At 55.0% G+C, this 22,568-nt stretch overlaps 1 protein-coding gene across 2 annotated transcripts in view; it reads right to left on the bottom strand.

Moving 5' to 3' along the window:
- The window catches only part of ITPK1 (inositol-tetrakisphosphate 1-kinase), a gene marked incomplete at its 5' end in the record, with an annotated part of 212,149 nt that overhangs the window by 112,403 nt on the left and 77,178 nt on the right, over positions 1 to 22,568 (bottom strand). For both annotated transcript variants that reach the window (XM_082451339.1, XM_082451340.1), the window contains one exon: positions 8,431 to 8,455. In XM_082451339.1, coding sequence (XP_082307465.1) covers positions 8,431 to 8,455 — 25 coding nt within the window. The remainder of the gene's footprint in view (positions 1 to 8,430; positions 8,456 to 22,568) is intronic.

Here is a 22,568-nt window from a genome sequence, read left to right as displayed (position 1 = left end):
AGATGAGGAAAGTGAGATCACACACAGTCAGAAAACAGACTAACGGAAACTCAAACCCAGACCTCTGGATTCCATGTGGAGGCTGAACTCAGCCAAGAACAATCTATATCCCAATTATGGTCCCAAACGGCCACGTGGAAACATTCTGTGCAGAGCCAACTTCCCAGTCCCATGACCACCCTCCCTGGAGGTACTGGGGTCTGCTGCCAGAGGTCAGCATCAGAGTCATACTCAGGTGGCCTTCAGAAAGCCCCTGCCCATATGGAAGTGGCCAGCTGGCTGCCCTGGGCTCTTCCAGCTGCAAGGATGTCAGGGGCCCAAGAAACACCAAGGCAACCGATATTCCCCAAGCCCCTTACACTGGGCTCCAGAGCACCCAGCAGAGGGAGCAGATGGAAGGAAGAATGTTCACAGGTGTCCAACCCTACCTGGGCCCCTATTACCTGGAAATAAAATCCAGGAGGCACCAAGGTCAGCCAGCTGGGCCACCCTGGAGGGAGAGTGGGTGGCAGAGGGAACCCAGCTGGGGATTAATCATTTGACACCTTTAACAACGTACTTCTTAAAACAATTTTTGAATCGTGAAAATATTAACTAAATAACATACATTTTTTAAAGGTGAATGGAGAATCCAGCACCTATAATCCTTGGAGGAAGGCGTACCACTCACTCAGCCATGTGACTCTCCTTCCAGCTCTCAATGAGGAAGCAGCTACTGAACTCAGCTGCCTGCCTTCAACACACCTGTCTGAACCAGCGTTCGCTCCCCGCTGCTCCCCCTCCTGCACCCCCTAGTCTGAGGACTGACTCCTCACTCTCTGTCACCCCCCCCCGCAACCCAGGCACCACACCCCGCCCTCTGTCTCCCCTGCCATCCACTACTGCGTCCATTCCAGCCAGACCACAGGGTCCCCGTTAGGCTCCAGCCCCAGCCCCCAACCAGAAGACCCAGCTCTTCACCCTCCAGCCCGGCTTGTCTAATCCCCCACAGTGTGCCCTCCCACTGGGACCCTCCCCCATCACCTCTAACTGGCACGCACACCTCTCCCACGGAGAAGCCCTTTGATGCCCCCAGCATCCCACGGTCAGCTCACCCGGCCCTCCTGTGGGCTGGCCCTGCCGCCCTCTTGACCTGGCTGCTTCCTGACTCCTTCACGGCCGGCCGAGGCCTCGGCACTTCCAAACCATTCCACTGGCAGTCAAAAGACCCCCTTTCCCAGCCCCTGGGTCCTCGCACAGGCTGTGCTCCCTGCCCGAAATGACATTCAAATACCTCACCTCCCCACCCACACGTACGCCTGCCTCGTTTATCCTGTATCAAGAGGCATCAACTTCCCCGTAAGGCCTTCCCCGCCCCCCGCCCACTCCCCGCTTTCATGCCTGCTGCCCCTGTGTCCTCGCAGGGCCCACAAAGGCACAGACAAGCCCTCCCACCCTCCAGGCTTGCCCACGTGCTCGGGGCCCCTGTCACTGCACCCCTCCAACTCCAGATGCCCAGCACCCAGTCCTCCGTCAGCCCTGGGCATGTGGCCTGCTCTCGGCGTCTTTCTGTCTGTCTCTCTTTCTTAGCCTTTCCTCTTCTGCTTTATCCTCTGCCACCCAACCTCCTGCCCTGAATGCTCTGTGCAGAAAGGGGGAGACGAACACACAAAGAACTCCAACATCTCAAGTGGGCAACAACTCTGCAGTAACCCCCAGGAAAAACCTGCAGCCCACCCTTCACTCTTTTGCAAGCTGGGGAAATGTATTTACTTCCTCACCCGGCTTGAGAAACAGTGGCTGCTCCAGAGACTGGGGTTTCGTAATGTCTGAATTCTCAAGGAATTTGTAAGGAGGACAATGAATCTCGAACCAGCAACTGTGCTTCTCACACTTACAGCTTGCTCACTTGCATTTTAAACTAAGACTCCAACCCCTCTCGTGCTAACAGCCATCTCCCTCTCCCCTGGCGCTTTGAAGATAACTGGTGAAAGACAGCCCTCGGAACCTGGCGGGCAGGGGGTGGGATGCGATATACATGTCCCTGAGGATGCCAAGGCTGGAGGCGGGCAGGGCAGTAGGCACGTTGTTCTCTCCAGATCTTCTTCCACGAAATTCAGGGTTGCCCTAGAAAGGGGCGACGGGGTCCAGGGACGGAGAACTCACAGGCTTCCCTCCCAAGCCTTCCCCACAGATCAGGTCAGAGTGGAAAATGCTCCCAGGGGAAGGCGTCCTGCAAGGCTGACGCAAGCCTCCTGCCCAGCCCTCAGCAGAGCCCCGGGCCACAGATGACCCAAGTGGCCAAGGAATGTTTTCTCCCAACAAAGGTTCACTGGGTGGAAGGGCCGTGACGGCTGTGCCGTGCTCAGCACTTGGTCACCTTAGCACCTAGTTGTTTCGGGAGGAGAAGGGCCTCGGGAGCAGGTCCAGCCCTGAGCGGGGTTGTGGGCTCGAACCTACCTCTCAGCCGGGCTCTGTCAGGTGGACGAGGCTCATCGCCACTAGCCAGGCTCACCCTGCCCTCCTCCAGGAAGGAAGCCTTCCTGACTTACCAGGCGGGGTCAGGACCCTCCTCCGTGCCTGTGCCCATGATCCCCAGCACTTTGGCCCCTGGCTGCCAACTGCAGACTTCAGAGAGCTGCAGGGATGGGGCCTGGGCCCGTGTGAGTCCCCAGCACCTGCAGCCTGGTACACAGCAGGCACCCAGTAAAGGTTTGCTGAATCCTGCTGCAAGGGGGGGTCCAGTCTTCCCAATCGGTACCTGCCGGCTATGAGGGGCCCTCACCTCATTGGCTCAGCAAGGCCAATTGGTAACACCTGAAATGGAGGAGTCAAGGGGCCCGGTGCGTCCAGCACCCTCATCACAATAGTACAGACGAGACAACTGAGGCAAACAGGTACCTGCGACCATCACTGTCATGACAGGTGGCCCCTGAGGACACAGGGGTGGAGGGCATCTTGTCCCACTCTCCCCCTGTGCTCTAGTCGAGTCCCAGCCCTGATCACAGAGCAGGACTTCCACTCCTCCCAGCCCTGCTGGACTCGGGCTCACCTGGGGCGTCTCACGCCACCTGAGCAGGTAACGGCAGGTGTTTATTATTATCAAGCATCACTTGGCCTAACAGACCCATGTTAGGGGAGGTCAGCTGGCCTGCAGACAAGTCCACTGTCAAAGCCTTTCTGAGTCTCAGCAGACACACAGGCCCCAGAGGCCGAGTGGCCCAGTCCCAGCGGGGCCTCTGATGGCCTGAGAGCCGGCCTGCTGTCCCCCCTCTCCGAGGTGGTGTCTGCCTCAGAGCCTGGTTCTGGGAAGCAAACGGGGTAACGCTCTAAAGCAGTGGCCTTCAAACCAAACCCCCCAAAATAAATGTTTAAAACTGTATATCAATTTGCACATTTTCAAGCTGACATCTAAAATTTCTCATCGTAAGTTTAAATACTTGTAGAGGATGTAATTTCCAACATACTGTAAATATTAACATTTCAAAATAAAACTGTTACTGTTTCTCTTTTAAATGGATCTAGTGGAATCTAAATACCATAGCGATTTGAGATCCACCATCATCCATCTTAAAATTACAGAATCGGACGCTTCTTAAACACGTGGAAAGATAGCAAGGCTCCTTCTGCCTCCTCAAACTCCAATTTCCAATCCACATCCCTCAGAGATGTTTCCACTATCAATGTATTTCATGTTTGAAGGCCTTTCATTGATTAGTCTATCGTAGTACAAGGCCAAAAAAAAAGGATATAAATGTCTTAATTTTTTAATTTCATTTGACCATAAAGCTCTAAGTGTCAAAATTTTTCTTCTGGATTGAATTATTATTACAATTACTATTAGTACATAATTGATCAATATAACAGAAATATATTATAAATTTGTATAAGTAATAATCATAAAAATTAAACCTTATTAGAAATACATCTCAGAAGAGATGAAAGGTAATTTTTTAAAATTATTTCACATATCCAGAGATGACTATTACCGACTGCTAGAATAAAGCAGTGTTTATTATCAATTCTATCTCCATTTTTCAATTTTTATAGTGCTGAAACCACCTATTCAAATAAGTTTTAAAAGTGGAAAGGAAACAGATTTACCATAGCGAATTCTCTTAATTCCTTTAGAATTATATGGCAAGAATTACAGTAATTTATTATCAAAACTCATTTTTAATGTTCTATCAGCTGACAACTCAATCAGGCCCTCTTTCAATTCTGTTGCAAGCAAAGAACTGGAACTACCTCACCTGCCCAGCATCCTAACAACGAGTCACATGGCGCCCAAGAAGGATGTATGCCCCAGGGTCACACACCACGTTCAGATCTGCCTGTGGGTAATGAGAGTGTGTGCTTCTCCTGTAGACAACCAGCTTCCAGTGTGCCAGGCACGGTGCCAACTGCTTTACCCAAATTAATGCAATTCGTCCTCACAACCATCCCAGGGGACAGGCACCACTATTATCCCCATTTTACAGACAGGGAGCCTGAGGCACCTGGGGGTTAGGAAACTGGCCCGAGGTCAGACGGTCAGAAACATGAACCCAGGCTGTCTGGCTCCCACCCCCACTACGTGCACTGCCTCTGTAGAGATGGATGGAGGGCCGATGGGAGAGTTTACAAGCTCCTTCCCAAGCAGATCAGCTGTGGGAACTAACACATGAGCAGGCTGAGGATCTGCAAGAGTCACTTTCTTAAATGTGCTCCCACCCCCTCCTTGGAGAGGTTACACACAAATGCTTCCTTCCATTAAATGGCATCATTGCCTGGTATACAGTAGTGCCCAATAGATGTTAGCACCCATAGTGTTACTACTGCCATTCAATAGCTGGAAGAACAACTCTCGTGACCAAGACAAACACTGCAGGTCTTACCATCATTTTACAGTCTTGGTTCCTGACCCCAGGTCCCAGCATGCTTTTTTTAAATAGTAGCCAAAGCCCAGGTAATAACAGGTATGGAAGCATGTACTAAACCGAGCCATCTACTAACATGCAGGGGAGACTGAGTTATCAGAAAAACCATGGGCTTTACAGACAAACCAACTGCACTCAAATCCAACTCGACCGCTTACCAGCTGAGTTCCCTGAGGGAAGTCACAACATTCTGAACCTGTTTCCTAATCTCTAAAATGGACGTGAAAACACCACTCACATTACCAGGTGGCTGCACAAAATGGGACAATGTCCTTCAGAGCACCTGACACAGGAAATACTGGGTGGAGGCTGGTGGCATGCTTACTCTCAACCTCTTCAGTCACTGCCACCCAGTGACTTGGCAAACCCCCATCTCCAGCAGCCAGTGGCCCACCAGCCTGTGGTCTGGTGCACAGAGGCTCAGCTGATTTTGAAAAAAACCAGCCAAGTGGCTTGGTTTCCAATTTTTGCAAAGAGCCTTTTCTCTATGTCTTGAAATTTCAAGTTCTCCAAACACGCGGGGATGCCAGGAGGAGGTGAAGAGAGAGGTGTCGTGGTGGGTTTTATTTTTAGATGTCGGCATAGAAAGCTTCCAGCCTGCCTTCACACTGGTCCCCAGCCACTACTTCCTCCCTCAAGTCATCACCAAAATGAACAGTAGGCCCATCAAAAAAGATTTCATAACTCTTCTTCTGCCTGGTACATTCTAAAACAATGGCTTCAGTTTCTCATTCCACCCACAAAGTGGATTAAAGGTTTTCATCTTCCCAGGAAGCCATGTAAAGCGAACACACTGACCCCTCGGTTGTCCCTCACATCCTGAAGCTCCAAGGCACCCCCCCGTCCCCCCTCCTCTCCCCTCCCGTGGGAGGGGTGGCATCCCACTGTGCTATAGTCCGGGATCTGGTGTGAACAGAAATCAGGTATTGGGGGTAGAGCATATTTCTTCACCTTTTAAGCAGTGGTTGTTCGTGAGCACATGAATTCATTTCCTCTAAAAACAGTTCCCAACAGAAATTTCCTCATGGACCCTGATGGGAGGCTGTAGCTAACCTCAGGGAAGCACTTGGCCCTTCACACAGTAACCTCCAACGATCGCTCCAACTACGGGTCTAGGCCTTGGTGGTGGGTATAGGAGCATCTACAAAGGATCTGGGGGCTTCCAAGGTAACCGTTAAAAAGGACTGAGAGACAAAACTAAGCCAAAGCATCCTGGAGCAGGAAACACCTAAGCTCCAGAATGACACCTAGCTAGGAGACACCTAGCTCCAGAATGACACAAATAAAACTGCACCTCCTCTGCCCACTATTGGACCCCTAGCAGGCATTACCAATCAATCCCTGTCCTCAGCCATTCACGGATTTTAGAATCCTCCAGGTACCCACTACTAATCAATCAGAAATGGCACTGAAAGCATACTTTTTAGTATGCTTCAGACCTCCCCCTTTTGATGGATGGAGAAACTGAGGTCCACAGAAAAGTTCAGTGCAGATCATGAAACTGCAGAGCCAAGAAGAGGCAGGATGAAAAATACACAGCTGCTCAGAGGCTTCTAGAAACTACCTCCTCTCCCAAAACAAACCTCAGCCTTGGGGTGACAAGTTCAACCCACAAGCTATGAAGAGCGAGGCCAGGAGGAAGAACTCAGCAGCCGGCCACTCTGGCAGCCAGACAGAGGCGCCCAGCCTCACCCCACCAACCAGCCCCACCCTCGTCCCAGAAGCAGAGCAGCTTGAGACCAACACCCACCGAACCTGCTAGGTGTGGGGAGGGGGACTGGGGCCGGAGTTAAGACGGAGGGCTCCGAAAGCTTCTCAGCAGGCTTTTATGAAAACCTACCGCAGATATTCTATCGGAGGGCCAGGCTCACATCGGTCCTGAGGTAGCCCCGGCCGGGGTTACCCTCTCTGCAGCTACAGCTGGAAGAAGGGCTGCCAGCCGAGCTGCACAGACTGGCAGACTCACCCTGGACGGGGACAGAGAGGGCGACAGCAAGCACAGCCAGGCCACCCTTGGGTCTCACCAAGACCCACTGCTACCTGCTAGGGAGCAGGCAAAACCTCCGGAGCAAATGTCACAGCCTGCCCCTGACGAAGAGCTGAGGGAACCTTCATGCCGACACAGAGAGCAGTGGCCCCCTTCCCATCCCCCGTGAGTCGTCACTGCCAGGACAAGTGCAGCTGGCCAGAGGGATCCCCTGGCGTGGCCCCCCGTCCCTCCCCACTCTCAGGCAGATCCAACCTCCCGGCATTACTGCTGCGGTCCGAGCCTGTCATCTATTTTGAGCCCACAGGGCGAGCCCCACCCCACCCCCCGGGAGAGCTCCTCTCTCCAACCATCCTTCCTTCCCCAGTGAGCTCCTGACCCCAGTCCAACTCAGGGTGAGGCAACACAGGGGTCAGGAGCCCCCACTGACTCAGTCCACACTCCAGGGGCCAGGGGCACATCGGGAAGATCAGATGTGGCCACTGAGAGCAGAAAAGGGGTGACGAGGGGGAGGGGGACGAACCCTGGGGCCGGGGGAGGAGCATCGGTGGAGAAGATGATACCACGTCAGCCATAATACAAGAATGGTCCAGACTTCCCTGGTGGTCCAGTGGTAAAGAATCCACCTTCCAATGCAGGGCACGCAGGTTCGATCCCTGGTCGGGGAACTAAGATCCCACATGCTGCGGGACAACTAAGCCCTCGCACCACAACTACTGAGCTCGCGCACCACAACGGAAGATCCCGCATGTCACAACTAAGACCCGACACAGCAAAAAATAAATAAATAAATAAATAAACAAACAAACAAACAAACAAACAAACAGGGCTTCCCTGGTGGCGCAGTGGTTGAGAATCTGCCTGCCAATGCAGGGGACACGGGTTCAAGCCCTGGTCTGGGAGGATCCCACATGCTGCAGAGCAACTGGGCCCGTGAGCCACAACTACTGAGCCTGCGCATCTGGAGCCTGTGCTCCCCAACAAGAGAGGCCACGACAGTGAGAGGCCCGCGCACCGCGATGAAGAGTGGCCCCTGCTCTCTGCAACTAGAGAAAGCCCTCGCACAGAAATGAAGACCCAACACAGCCAAATAAATAAATAAAATAAATTTTAAAAACTTGCTATCACTACACATTTAAAAAAAAAAAAAAGAATGGTCCAGTGCAGGAGAAGCCTCGTCCCCAGAGCTCTAACAGCCGAAGCAGAGGCCCTGGGGGCTGCAGCTCCCGCAGCAGAGCCGGGCAAGCATCTGGAAGCAGGACGAGTGGCTGGGTGGCTACGCCCCTCACCCTGCCCATCCCCACGCCCGCCAAGGGCGCCACCACTCCCGCACCAGCAAAGCAGAGCAGTTCCTCAACCCCGACACACCGCCAGCTCCAGCTCGGTCCCACCCGGGTGGCAATCGTGTCGACTGCACAGGGAGAGAAGTTAAAAACGAGAGCACGTAAGGAGAGGCCAAGCGCCCAGGCTCTTCAGGGAGGGAGGAACAGTGAACGCTGAAGGCCCCCCCAGCTGAACAACGGCAAGGGTGTGGTCTGTACTCACCTGCACGACTTCTATCCCTCGCTTCCTGTGGAGAAAAACAAAGAAGACACAGGTTACTCCAGCAGGCAGGAAGCATCCTTCCAGAAACTTCGCTACGGCCAGCTGGAGGCAGAGCAGCGAGGAGACTGCAGCTGCACCTCTCAGGCCATGGTCCCCAGAACGGCCTTGTTTTCAAGGGGGAGGTTTATGAACTCCTAGCCAGTCCTCAAAGCCACCTTCCGGCTGAAAGAGAGAGCTGGGTGCCCAGAGGAAGCTGGCTGGAGGCCGCTCACGGCCAGCCGTCCCGTACGCCAATCCCGGGGCCAAGGCTTCGTGGGCGCAGCTCCAGCCTGGACCACCCCACGACCCCACCACCACCGATGGCCTTAACCCAAGCCCCCAACCCCACTCCCTCTCGGGTCAGGTCGGACCCCTTGGCCCAGTCCCTCAGGCCGGCCTCAGCCCATCCCACCGCAGCCCATCCACATGCCCACGTGCAAGAGGCCCCAGGCCCTTCAGTCCTGCCCGGCTGCTCGTCCGCCGCTGGCCATCTCTGCCCCACTGACACCCTGCCCGCCCTCTGAGCCTGGTTCAACCACCACGGTCCTCGCCAATATCCTTCCAGGCCTGGACCTCCCCGTGTCTCCCCACACAATCCCAGGGCCGCCGTGCTCCCACACGCGTGCCCTCACTCACCCCACCCCGTGGAGCCTGGGTTGGGGTCCGCGTCTCCAGAGGAGCACACAAAGGCTCCCTGCCGACTCCCCTACCCACAGCCTTACTGCAAGCGGTTCGGGACACGCAGGGCGGCGTGGCATCTCCAAGCCTCGGTCTCCACCCTCCACCCCAGGCTTCAGGACTCGGCTCCGACAGACGCTCTCCCAGGAAGCCTTCCCTGACTCACGATGTCCTCTCCCGGCCTGCACACACCGGGTAAACTTGGGGCACCGCTTCCCAGCCCGTGGTTCCGGAGCACCGACGGGCTGTCCCCTGGGGGCGGAGCGCGTGTGGACCGCAGACAGCACGCCAACAGCCCGGGCCGTGCGCGCTTTCCTGAGAACAGAGGCTGAGTCCCCACAGACGCTCAGAGGAGGCTGTGATCAGGCGAGGTCAGGGCCTGGGGCCCTCTCGCTCTCAATCCCTCCTTGGAGCAGGCTCTGGGCAAGTTCGCTGTGCGCCCGCCTGGCATCCAGCCGCCCCTGAACATAGATGCAGGAGCCGCACCTCGGTTCCTGTGCCCGGCTTGGCCCTTGGGGGATAATACAGATGAAACAGCCATGGTTCGGGCCCCCCGGGAGGCTCACAGCCTAAGGGAGGAGACGACACAAAGCCCCAGGGGAACCTCCAGGCCACGGTGAGCAGGCGGGACCTCACACGGCACAGCGGGGGTGACGCCCGCCAACCCTCACGGATGTCACTGAGCTCTTCCAACGAGCACTTCCCAGCACCTTCCGAGCGCCGGGGCACAGAGCGGAAACTCACAAGGAGGCCACCACGTAAGACAGCAAGACGCAGCAGGGGGTGACCAGGTCACACTGCAGGGCGTGCCGGCTGCCCGGCCCTCCACACCCAACACCTCCCAGGACCCCGGGCCCCGAGGAACCCAATCTGAAAACCACAGTAGTTGATGCTTTCAGGGTCCTCGCCGTCACTCAGCTTTCTCTGCAGTTCTGGAAGGAATGGCAGCCGATATGCATCTGCTTCCATGATTTCATGAGGGGACGGGCTGGACACGACAGCACCGCCCTGGGCCACCAGAGCCCACGGCAGGGGGACAGACGGCATCACTTGGAACCCATGTCACATCCAGGCGTCGGCTCACAACCCACACCATTCATTTCTGAGCCCTGTGGACACCCCAGAGCCCCTGCCTCATTCCCAGACCGTCCTGGCCCCCAGGGAGCATCGGTGACAGTAACCTGCCACGGTCACTTGGCCTGTGACTGTGACTGGCTAGGTTGGGCTCAGCGTGCCTCCTCACCCTGCCCGTCCCCATCCGCAGCCCTGGATGGGGATCTTCAACAGATGAGGGGCGAGCCTCGGGTGACGAGTCTCGGGGACAGACAGACGGCCTGCAGGAGACAGGCCCGTGTGTACGTGACCCACACCAGGTGGAGAGGGCTTCTGCCAGGCGCCGGGCCCGGCCTGGCTTCTCCCTCCGAGTTAATTCTCTCGGCATCCAGATTATCCCGGCGCGTGGCTCTCATGTCCTTAGGAAGGCAGCTGCGGTCACTTCCGATCCATCCACATCAGACATCAGCCCAGACAGTTCCCACCCTCCTTACCCCTGTCCTAAAAAACAAACAGGACTCTCCCTTTGAAAACAGACGGGACACGTGAAATAAAAGAAACAAAAAAAGTGGTCTCGAGGACAGACTGACAACCTCAAGTGGGGCTGAGCTCCCAGGAGCCAGTGCAGTTTCTCTGCAGCTCAGAGCACCAAGAACAGGATAAACTGCGCCTCTGGCAGAAAAGAGAGGGCTCGGGTCCCCTTTCCACACACATCCGGCCACACGTACACCAGACACCCTCGTGGTGAGAGGAGCTAAGGCCCACTGAGCGCTCGCGGCACCTTCCGCGGTGACTGCCCATTACTCTGACCGGCAAGCTGAGGCCCGGCTGCCTCAGGAGAGTGGGTGCTGGCTCTGCAGCTGGGCTCCCCACACCACGCAGTCATGGCGCAGCTGGCTCAGGAGGTGCCAAGAGGGCAAGCCTGGTCTCCATGCCCCAGGGCCTCGGTGTAATGGAGCCTAGGGACGCAAGTGGAAAACCACGTTCCCTAGGGTGGTGCGATGCCGCGCACCCCATCACCGCCCGCTCAGGAAAATAAGGTATAAGCCTGCCGGGGCTCCCTTCTGCGCCTGAAACTTCTGCAGAACAAAGGTACCAAGAACGTTCATTTCCCGAGCAGCGGGCTCCTGAAACCCAGCCCTAACCAGAAAGTTCAGAAATTGAATCATGACACCAAAGGAGAAGCGGGAGGAGGGGGCGAAGGAGGGGGGGAGACGGGAGGGGGAGAAGGGAAGAGAAACCAAACCTGTCGTCAACTGAGTAAACTGCTCCTCCTGAAAACCCCAGCTCCTCGACCTCACCCCACAGACACATTTGAACGGGCAAAGCGTTTCAGGCTGCGGATGTTAACTGCCACACTGCCCGAGACAGCAAAAGCCTGGCAGCGCCTAAACCCCCCAAGAGGGGCCACTAACAAACTACATGCAGTCAAAGGAATACTATGCAGCAGTTAAAAGAACAAGGAAGTGCTCCAGGCCCCATACTGCATTCGCTATCTCCAAGACACTGCTACGGGAAAGCAACATGCAAACCCTGTGGGCCGCAGACAGTTATCTGGGTTAAGCACAACATCCAGGACAAAAAAGGCATGCTTGCATATATGCAGAACGAATCTGAAAGTACTACCAGAAAATAGTTGTGGTCCAGCCTCTAGTCAAGGGCAAGGGCAAAGGTGGCTGGGAGGTGATGTGAGGAGACTTCCTTTTCACTGTGCACCCTCGTGCATTTCTCGAATTTTGTGCCAGGTGCCTCTAACGCATGCCCCAAAACTAGGGAAATTTATATTTTTTTATTTTTTACAAAATAACAGTTGCCAGCATTCCCAGGGTCTGGCATAAAGTAGATGCCTGATGAAGGCATGGGTCAATCGACCAGTTGATGACGTGAAGAAGAGGAGCTCAGGATTTATCTAGAAAAGCTCCCCTGTACTGCTCAGAGAGGAGCTGCCATGACACCCCTCCCGGGGCCACTGGACTGTCACGCATCAGAGCATCCAGTTTGGATTATAAGCCCGTTTAAATACTCGGGCACCGGGGAAACAGACGGGGAGGGAACACACTGCAGTGTTAACTCTGGCTGCAGCAGTAAAGTGATGTGTGGTTCTTTTCATTTTCTGGTAGTTTCTAAGTTTTCGACAATGAGCATAGATACTACTTCTAAAATTATAGAAAAAGTAACAATAAAAGTTAAATAATTAAAGAATTTTACTTAAAACCTGCACCTCAAGAAAATACAGGCTCTAAAATTGTCATTTCCTTGATAAATATTGGATTAATAAGTTTTGGACAGAGGTCTACCTCACAACTCATAATATAAACGTGCTTTTCCAAAAGCTGGATATCCCATAAGGGAGGATCCATTTTGCAAAAGGGACCTCCCTCTCCAGACGACCAAGGAGAGCATACCCTTGGGGAATTTAAAATACTTACAAAACGGAGTCTCTTTTCAGGGGAGAAGACAGAGCAATCAGAGAAGGCTTCAAGGAAGAGGCGGCATTTGCCATTCGAACAAAAACTGAAGGGCAACTACAGACAGACACTGGGGAGAAGAAGTTAAAGAGGAATAACACGAGGAGTGTCCCCCCCCTTCCCAAAAGTCATCTGGGAGTGTGGAAGCATAAGCCCCACTGAGAGGGCAGGTGGGGGCGATGAGAAGTGGATAGAAGATGCAGGCTGGGCACAGCCCAGGGGCCCAGAATGTCACCCCATGGGCCAGTGGCTTCCAAATGCCAGGATAGATGACTAAGAATGACCCTTGGAACTTGTCAAAAATACTAAATCCAAGGTCCGGTCCCAAAGCCTCTGACTCAGGAGGCGAAGGGCAGAGGGTCTGAGAGGAACTCGGGGTTCGTGCAGCTCCCAGGTGTCCTCAGGAGCTGCCAGGTGTGGAACAGCCGCCCGTCCACAAGGAGCAACTCCTGCCGCTTGAGGAGCAGCAGGGCCAGACACGCCCGGGAAGGGGCGGGGGCTTGTTCGTTCAGGGGCAGCCCCTCCAGGCCTTGGGGACAGGAGTAAAGGTCACGAAGGAACCAGAGCCAGCTGTGATGCTCACAGTCTGGGTGCAGCAGGCTGAGAACACACGCCAGCACCGGGAGGGAGCGTCGCAGGAAGATGGCAACTTCTCCTTTTTTTGACCGCGGTGGTGCCAGGAGGTGGTCAGAAGCCCCCACTGAGCTGAGCAAACAGTTCAGGCCTGTCTGGGAGGCAGGCAGACGTGAAAGAGGTGGGGGGCGTCCCCACGAGGAGAACGCGGAACCAGACACAACTGTACCTCGTGCCTCACTTTCCTCACCTGTCAAGCGAGGAGAATCCTGGACCCCACCGCACAGGACTGCTGGGCCCACGCTGGGGCTGGGGGCCTGTTACTTCTGTTCTGCCTGGCCTTCCTGCCCTCTCAGAACTGCCCCTCCTCTATCCATGTGATTCTGGTGGGCAAACAGAAAACTGAGGGGCTGCAGCCCCTCCGGGGGTGGGCACGTGGCCTGGCACCTCACTTAGCTGCAGGATGAGTGCGGGACCCAAGCCAGACCAGCCCGGGGCCTTTCCAGGACGGGTCCTGGGGCACTGCCAGCAGCACGAAGGGCACGTCCTGGAAACGTCAGAGGACGCCGTGGGCAGGCTCTCAAGAAGGAGGCTATGCCAGGAGAAAAGGCCAGCACTCCCTTGCCAGAGGGCAAGGCCCCAATCCAGCCGGCCTAGAGCCTGCCCTCTTTGGACTTTCAGTTGTGGATTTTGAGTTTCTGTCACTGGCCACTGTCTTGCTTAATATAGCAGAGCTTAGTAAGAGCAGCACCCACTTCCTGAAGACGACAAAAATTACCCCAAATGACACGGCGTAGAGAGGGGGGACAATACAGGACAGGAGTCCAGAGAAGAGGACCAAAAGCAAGAGGACTAGAAAAGAGCAAGGTCCCAGAAGCCAGGGAGGCAGGACCATCCAGAGGCACCAGCCCAAACCACTCAGAGGCCACCATAAGGCCTGAGGCTCAGCTGCTGGGTGTGGCATCAGGAAGGGTAACAAGGTACACTTTGGGACACCAGCAGGCCTGCCTCACAGCAGAGCGGGGCCTGCGAAAACCAGCAGCAAGCACAGGACGTGTTGCTGAGCAGCCCCGGGTCTCAGCTTTCACATCTGTTAAATGGGTCTGACCTTTCCAGACCTTCCAGAGCAAGTATGAGAACCGAGGGCTGCGGGCAAGCGAAGCACATGCAATGGTGAGTCAGCAGGGAAGAGGGGATTAGGCCGAGACAGCGGTACCCTCTGACCAACAAGGAAAGAAAAGTCCCGTGACAGCTGGGAGAATTCCAGGTGCTCTGAGAGAGCAGAGCAGCGACCAAAGAAGAGTGAAGTCTGCCAAAAAGGGGGCCCTTGGGTTCATCAAGAATCGCTTTCTTGGGACTTCCCTAGTGGTCCAGTGGTTAAGACTTCGCCTTCCAATGCAGGGGGTAGGGGTTCGATACCTGGTTGGGGAGCTAAGATCCCACATGCCTCGCAGTCAGAAAACCAAAACATAAAAAAAACCAGAAGCAATATTGTAACAAATTCAATAAAAGACTTTAAAAATGGTCCACATCAAAAAAAAAAAAACTTTAGGGACTCCCCTGGTAGTGCAGTGGTTAAGAATCTGCCTGCCAATGCAGGGGACACGGGTTTGAGCCCTGGTCCGGGAAGATCCCACACGCCGTGGAGCAACTAAGCCCGTGCGCCACAACTACTGAGCCCGCGTGCCACAACTACTGAAGCCCACGCGCCTAGAACCCATGCTCAGCAACAAGACAAGCCACCGCAATGAGAAGCCCGCGCACTGCAATGAGGAGTAGCCCCCGCTCTCCGCAACTAGGGAAAGCCCCCCCGCGCAGTGACGAAGATGAAACGCAGCCAAAAATAAATTAATTAATTAAAAAAAAAAAAAAAAAAGAATTGCTTTCTCACGATATGCAAAGCCACAGCCACCTGCCTCCCACCCAGGCACAGCAGAGGGCTGGCCACAGCGGACAGCAGAGGAAGGATAACCCTGCTGGGGAGGGAGGCTGGCCAGGCTGCCTCGGAGCAATTTCACAGCAGAGGGGATCAACCCGGAAACACAGGTTTCCCCCAAGCCAACGGGCAGGGAGAAAGAAGCTGCACCTGCACCAGAGCTAAAAACCACTTAGAGACGGGAAGTGTATAATTATATAAGTGGAAAGCCAGGCACGTTCACATCCCAGCCATTTGTAGCACAGCTTGGTAATTACCAGATTTCAGGAGCCCCGAATAACAGGCCCTTTAGCACCACGAGGCCTGCAGGCAAACCCCCTGCCCCCGCCTCTCCCCAGCCTGCAGAAGGCAGGGCCCTCGAAATGTCTCCCGAGGACTCAGGGTTCCCCGAATAGGCGGCTGGGCCTTCTCCTTCACCCGAGTGCGCAGAGGGACATGCTGTCCCCACCGCCCCAATGCCACACCGGCATCACGACCTAACCCACGCTCGAGGACATCTCCTTAGGAGCCCTCCTTGGCTCCCGTCCTCCTCAGAGACCCCACACCACAGCACAGAGCATGGATGTGAAGGACGCCTGGCTCCGTGCCGCTGACCCCTGCTAGGCTAAGAGCTAGTAAAGTGGACATTAATGGTGACCACCAATATGACAGCTCTCCTCCTCCTGGGCACTCCCCTGGACATACACACACACACACACACACACACACACACACACACACACTCACTCACTCACTCACCAGGCTAGGCACAGCCATGTGGCTTGCTTTGGCCAAGGAAATGTGCACAGAAGTGACCCATGTCACTCCTGAGTAGAAGCATCCGATGGCCAGTGGTCGGCTCTCCAGCCAGTCCTCCTGGTCCTCAGCAACTGTGGGAGCACGGGGGCACAGACGGTCCCCAAAGCCATCCCAGACCCACTCCTGGAAAGAAACATGGCTGGGCAGCTATGAAGCCAGGCTGGGAACCAGAAAAAACTCTATTAAGAGGAACTTCAGCTTAGCAGTGGTTCTCAACCGGGGCAATTTTGCCCCAAGTGGAGATTTAGCAACATCCGAAGACATTTTTGATGGTCACACGTGGGGGAAGTGCTCCTGACATCCAGAGGGTAGAGGCCCTACAAGGCACAGAACAGCCCTTAAACAGAGAATGATCTGCAACACAGTGCCGAGAATGAGAAATGCCGAGATGCAGAGGACCAGCACTGAGCCACCCCAGGGAGGCCGCCAGCCCTGGAGAGTCACGCAGGCCCAGAGGGCACTCTGAATGAGCTATAAATAAACCTGTTGTTGCAAACCTCTCAGGGATGCCTGTTATTGTAGCCTAACCGGGCCTAACCTGACTGATCAATGCTCCTTGAGGAAACGGGGCTTGTGCCCTCTGTCTACACCCCAGATTCCTAGCACAATACCTAGCACAAGGCATTTGGAGGCGCAGCACACAAGGCATCGGGGGTGGGGGGAGTAGCGCAAGTCCCTCCTTTCATCAAACTCCCCCAAGAGAGACCCTATGCTACAAAAACACGCAGGCCTGACCTAACTCTGTGCCTTTGCGCAAGCTGTTCCCTCTGCTGGAATGCCCCTCCTCCTCCGGCAAACTCCTGCTCATCCATCAGGGGAAGCTCAAACATCATACTTGCCGAGAGGCTGTTCCCTGCCCCTTCCCTGGGCAGAAATAATGGCTCTTCAGCCACACAGCCACGGACACTTAAATGACTGCTCTGTGCTCAGTTTTGGGCCGTGAGCCCCTGAGGTCTGAGAGTTTGTTCTTTACTCCAGTGCCCCGTGCCCACCACCGACACCCCCCACCTGGCAGGTACTCTGCAAGCACTTCCTGAATGAGGCTGACGGCCTCCAGTTCATCCCTCAGTGCCCCTGCCGGTCAGCGTCCTCGGCAGCCTGGTTCACTTGTCAGCCTGGTTCACTTGTGGATGGTTTCGTAATTTGGAATTGTCTTCTCTTAGCAGCGCCAGAAAGCGAAATGGCCCAATACAAAGGCAACATACGAAGAGAATTTTAAAGCCAGTGCAAACATTTGAATTGTTTGGACAGCTCCAAGAAAGAACCAGATAAACTGGAAGCTAGCATGTCTTTTTTTCTTGGGGTGGGGTGGGGGCAGGTGGGAGGTCAGGGGGAATGTAAAACCCTTCCCCTGATTGGACAGTCCCCACCTCCGGTAACTGAAGACCTTCCCCCTGACTAGGTGCCCCACCTGCAGGAGGTGGGCCAGAGGGTCCCCGCCGTGGCATGAGTCAGCGTGTCCCTTCCGACCTAGAACGAGCCCATGGGGTGCCTGGAATTGGCTTTTCCTCATGAACCCAGGATGTGGGCAAGAGGCAGAGCTAGTGACTCACCTTCCCGGCATCTCCAGGAGGAAAACAGAACCACCAGGGCCAAAAGGCCTTTGCTATGGAGGCACATGGCGGCACAGGGGCTGAGGCACTTTAAAACCCCACCCCCTCAACTTTCAGGGTGGGGAAACTGAGGCAGGGGTGGAGATTACCCAAGAATGTGTTCTGCTGCATCCAAAGTGTCACATTTCAGATTAGAAATCGCCCTGACTTTTCATCTGAAAATAAATGTTGAAATTCCCTTACCGCCTCCACTTTTCAATATAAAAATTCTCTACTTGAAATTCTTTTTAGGTCTTTCACTACCCCCTTGCAGGTGCTAAAATTTTTTCCTTCTCGTAATTAAGGATGGGCCCCAGGAGCGGGAGACTCACAGGGGCATCAGACAGGGCTGGTTCCAGCGCTTTCCCCCACCCCCAGCCCCAGCAGTCAGTCCGCCGGCCTCTGGGCTAATGACTCAGTCGGTTCTCTTCAGAGCAGTTTCTTATTCCCAGGAATGCGAAGTCACTTTAACATCAGCCCAGTGAACAAGGTAAGCTCCAGCAGGAAGGGAGACAGGAATCCCTGTGCTGATATTTCTGCCCTTCGGACCCACTGGGGAGGGAGAAGCCTGCCCAAGAAGTTCTGAATTGTTTTTAGCACCTATCCTCAAGGTACCACACGCTCTCAAAATAACTGCACAAGTGTTCGTCCCAGGACTGCTTCTGGGATGCTGACACTCTTTTACAGGCTGCATTCCAGAGCAGATTAAATATCTCCATCCACCCAGATCCTGCTGCTAGCCCTCCCTTACAATTGAAAGCTCCCTCCTGCCCGAGGGCTGGAATCCAAGACCAAGAGAAGGGTTCTTTGAGCCACCATGGTTGGGGAGCGGGGGGAATCTCTGCCCAGCCGCTGTGCTGGACTCCAAGCACAGGAGCACAGAGCTCCCTGTCTGACCGCCATCAAACACTGGCTGGCCTTCTCCATCCAGCTCTGGGCTGGCCTGGGAACAGAGGGACCGCCAAGCCACAAGCCCTGCCTAGAGGTGCCGGTGGCCACGGGGCCCTTGAACACAGCAAGCCCCTGGGGGATGGCGGTGAGCACGGGAAGGTTTCTGAAGACGGCTGCTTGAGCTGAGCCCCAGGGGTGGCCAGGAGGGGGGCTACCAAGGCGTGCTGGGAGAAGGCTGCCAAGCACCAGCTACAGCTGGGGCAATGCCAGGGCCCCGGGGCAATGCCAGGGCCCCTGGTCACTGGGGTTCCCTGGGCCCCTCTGCCACAGCACCAAGGCTGCTGTCACATCAAAGCAAAGGTGAGGTTAGCCCCAACCCCAATCTCTGAAAACTTAAACCACAAGCACCTTATTCAAATACTTCCCCAACCCCCAACTACTTGCAGGATGGGGGGGCGGGGAGGCAGACCCAGGGAGTCAAGTAACAACCTTACCCATTGGTCTGTGACTAAGGGCAGGGAGTCAGAGCCTGGCTCTGACCTTGACCTAGTCCCTCCTGACCGGTTCTGAAAAAGGCAGTGCATCAGAACAGTATATTCATTTCCTATCACTGTTGTAACAAATTACTACAAAGCAGGGCAGAAAATAACACAAATGTATTCTCTTGCGGCTCTGGAGGTCAGGAGTCTAAAACAGGTCAGCAGGGCTGTGCTCCTTCTGGAGGCTCTGGGGAGAAATCATGCCTTTGCCGTTGCCAGTTCTAGAAGCTGCCTGCATTCCTTGGCTTGTGGCCACATCATTCTGACCTCTGCTTCCACTGTCACATCTCCCTCCAACCCTCCTCTTAAAGGACCCCTGTGATGACACTGGGCCCTCCCAGATAATCCAGAATAGTCTCCCATCTCAAGATCCTTGACCTTAATCACATCTGCAAAGTCCCTTTGCTACGTAAGGGACCATATTCACAGGTTCTGAGGACAACTGGGCGGAGGGGGACATTATTCTGTCTATCCCAACAACAAGGCTCTCGCAGCTCTGCCACCCCCGGAATCTCAGACGCTCCCTCAAAGTGCCCACGTGTGGGCTGGTGGCAGATTAAGATTTGTCCAGAGGTTCGTTGGGGATCTCGACAGTCACCAAGGAGGAGGCTGGGGCTCAGCGCGCACAGTGCCCACAGGACTCCAAAGGGGCAATGGATATAACCAAACACTGACATGGGTCCCTGATGGGAAGAGGCGCCCAGGGCCTGGGTGGCGAAGACCTAAGGCCCCAGGCCTGGAAGGCTTGGTTGTAAATTGGGGGAAGGGGTGATATTCCTGACCCTTGGGTCCACCTCAAGGTCTGTGAGAAATGCCCAGACCACCTAGGCCTCCCCACCCTCCGCTCCAAGGCCACCTGGCTCCAGCAAAGGCCACGGCTCCAAGCTGCCAAGTGGATGCAAGAGACACTCCCCAAACTGAGGCGTTTGGGGCCTGAGCCCAGCACCTAGGCACACCGGGGCCAGAGAGGGCCTGTAGAGCCCCCATTTACAGGCCCGGGGTATCAGGCCCTGGCCCCTGCCCACTTCAGATGCACTGAGCAGCAAATTCTAGAAACAAGCAGTGGCTTCATCTGGTGCCTCTGAGACCCTCAAATTTCAGGGAAGGTTCCAAAGGCCTGGATACAACCCAAACAAATGACTGGCAACACCTGTAATTCCTGAGCCCCTCACTCCCCACTCAGGGAAAAAGGGGATGGAGGAAGAGGCAGGGGTAGGAGGCGGGGGCCAGGAGGGGCCTATGAGATGTGCAACAATGGCCACTTAGCATTCATTTCAAAGGCTGCATTAGGGGGTGTGACTGTCCTATTTTTTCAAGAGAGGACATTTAGAGAGGTTAAGAAACTCACCCAAACATTATGCTAAGTGAAAAAAGCCAGAGAGCGAAGGACAAATACTCCATGGTATCACTCCTAAGCAGAATCTTAAAAAAAAAAAAAAAAAATCAAACTCAAAGAAACAGAGAACAGAATGGTGGTTTCCAGGGGCTGGGGATGGGGCTGGGGGCAGGAGGAAATGGGGAAAGGTTGGTAAAGAGACAAACTTTCAGTTATCAGAAGAATATGGTCTGAGGATCTAATGAATAATACAGTGACTATAGTTGACAATACTGTATTATATAACTGAAATTTGCTGAGAGTAGAACTTAACTGTTTTCACCAAAAAAAGGATGGGGAGTAAATATGTGAGGGGATAGATGTGTTAATTAACTCAATTAATCCTTCCACAATGTGGAATATCGAATCATCACATCATATACTCTAAATATATTACAATTTTGTCAACTATACCTCAATAAAGATGGAAAAAATACATATGTATTGAAAAAAAAGAAAGAAAGAAAGAAAAGGAAAGAAAAGAAAAGGAACTCACCCAAAGACTCACAGCAAACAAGCCACAGCAGAACCACAGTCTAAGGTCTGGTCTGTCAGCAAAGACCATCCTTGTCCAGTGATCTATGAGGGTGCAGGTCCAGCCAGGTTTGCTAGGGTGAAGCTTCTGGGATTTCTGGAGAAGGAATTGTTCTGGACAGACCTGCCTCTCCTCCCCCCGGCCCAGCCACTGCCCCAAGTCTGGGCTGAAATCCTTCCTCAGACCCCTGACCCCCAGGAGCCTGGAGGAGGGGTGTCATGGCCCCTGGGAGGCCTGAGGGTCAACAGCCCAGAAGGGGCTTCCTGAGGAGCTGTGACTGGCCACAGGCATCCCGAGACCACTGTGCAGTGGGGACAGGACACGCCGGGGTCACCCAAGGCCCAGAGGGAAGGGGAGCCAGCACACCTGTTTTCCCCTCTCCAAGGGGCTGACAGCTCCTTCAGGCCACTGTGTCACCTGAAATCCACACTTTCCAAGCAGGAGGAACCCTTCCTACAAAGCAGAGGGACAAGGAAGCAGATTTCGGCTCAACTGTAGAAGAGGCTGCCGGCTCCCCAAGCAAGGCTGTCCAGGCAGGTGGTGACCGCCTCGTGGTAGGATGGATTCAAGCTAAGGCTGGCTGCCCGTGTCACAGAAGGGAGACAGGTACATGGGGAAGGGGATGGGGCTAACGTCTTAGGAGGCCTTCCCCATCTCTAAAGGTTTCTGACCCCCAAGGAGAAGGAGCAATCGGCCCTCTGGGCCCCCCGAGGAGGAGAGAACAAGCCCGGGGCCTCAGAGGGCCCCACCACCAAAAGCTGAAGCCCCAGAGCCTCCTCCCTGCAGGCAGGCACGTGCCCCACCTCCTTCCTGCCCGGCCTCCCACCCTGCCAGGCTCTGCAGCTGGGAGCCATGGCAACAGGCCCCAAACAGCCCGAGAAATCCCTCCGAGAGCCCCACGCAGGGTGTCACAGCGGCCGCCAACCCGAAGCCAAGAGCCGGTGCCCTGGGCAGAAGTGAGAAACACCAAAAAGAGGAAGCCCCGAGTCCAGCCAGAGGAGAAGAACGCTTCAGTGCCAGCAAAGGGCAGCCTCCCCGCCCCAAGAGACACAGGCCTCCGTCCCGAGGGCCACCAGGACCATAGGCCACCATCCTGCCGACCCTGCCCACCTCCCAGGGGTCCAGCCTGTGACCCTCTACATCTAAGACGTGACTCATCCCCTCCCTGCCCCCCACTCCTTCAGCTGCCCTCGCCACCCCCCCCAGCATTCAAGACCTCTGCAGCAGGTGCCCACCTCCTCACACACCCCGTCTGCTCCCAGCACACCTGGCTCCATGCCCTCCCCCACCTGCCCACGCTGGAACATCCCCACCCCTGCCCACCATCCACAGCACTGGAAGCCTCTTCCTCACACAGAGGGCAGCCCAAGAAGAAGGTGGCTGAGGAGCCCAAGGAGATAAACCCCAACTGGAAGGGCCAGTAAAGAGTGCCTTCTCCTGACCTAGGTGCCCCCTTACCTAAGGACAATGCACACAGCCCACTCTGTTCCAGTCCTTGTTGGGGAGTGGGGGGCCCACTTCCCTGAGTCAGGATGTTAACCTGCTGGACAGTTCTCCAGGAATGACCTTAATTGCCAGGATAAGAACTCAAGATAGAGAAGAATGGGTCCAATTTGCAGGAGGTGGGGAGAGGAGACTGTCTTTTTTTTTTTTTGGCCAAG

The sequence above is a fragment of the Balaenoptera physalus genome (genome assembly GCF_965194825.1).
Source record: "Balaenoptera physalus genome assembly, chromosome: 2".
Lineage (NCBI taxonomy): Eukaryota > Metazoa > Chordata > Mammalia > Artiodactyla > Balaenopteridae > Balaenoptera > Balaenoptera physalus.
The sequence above is the reverse complement of the archived record's forward strand: the minus strand, read 5'-3'. Positions and strand labels throughout refer to the sequence as shown.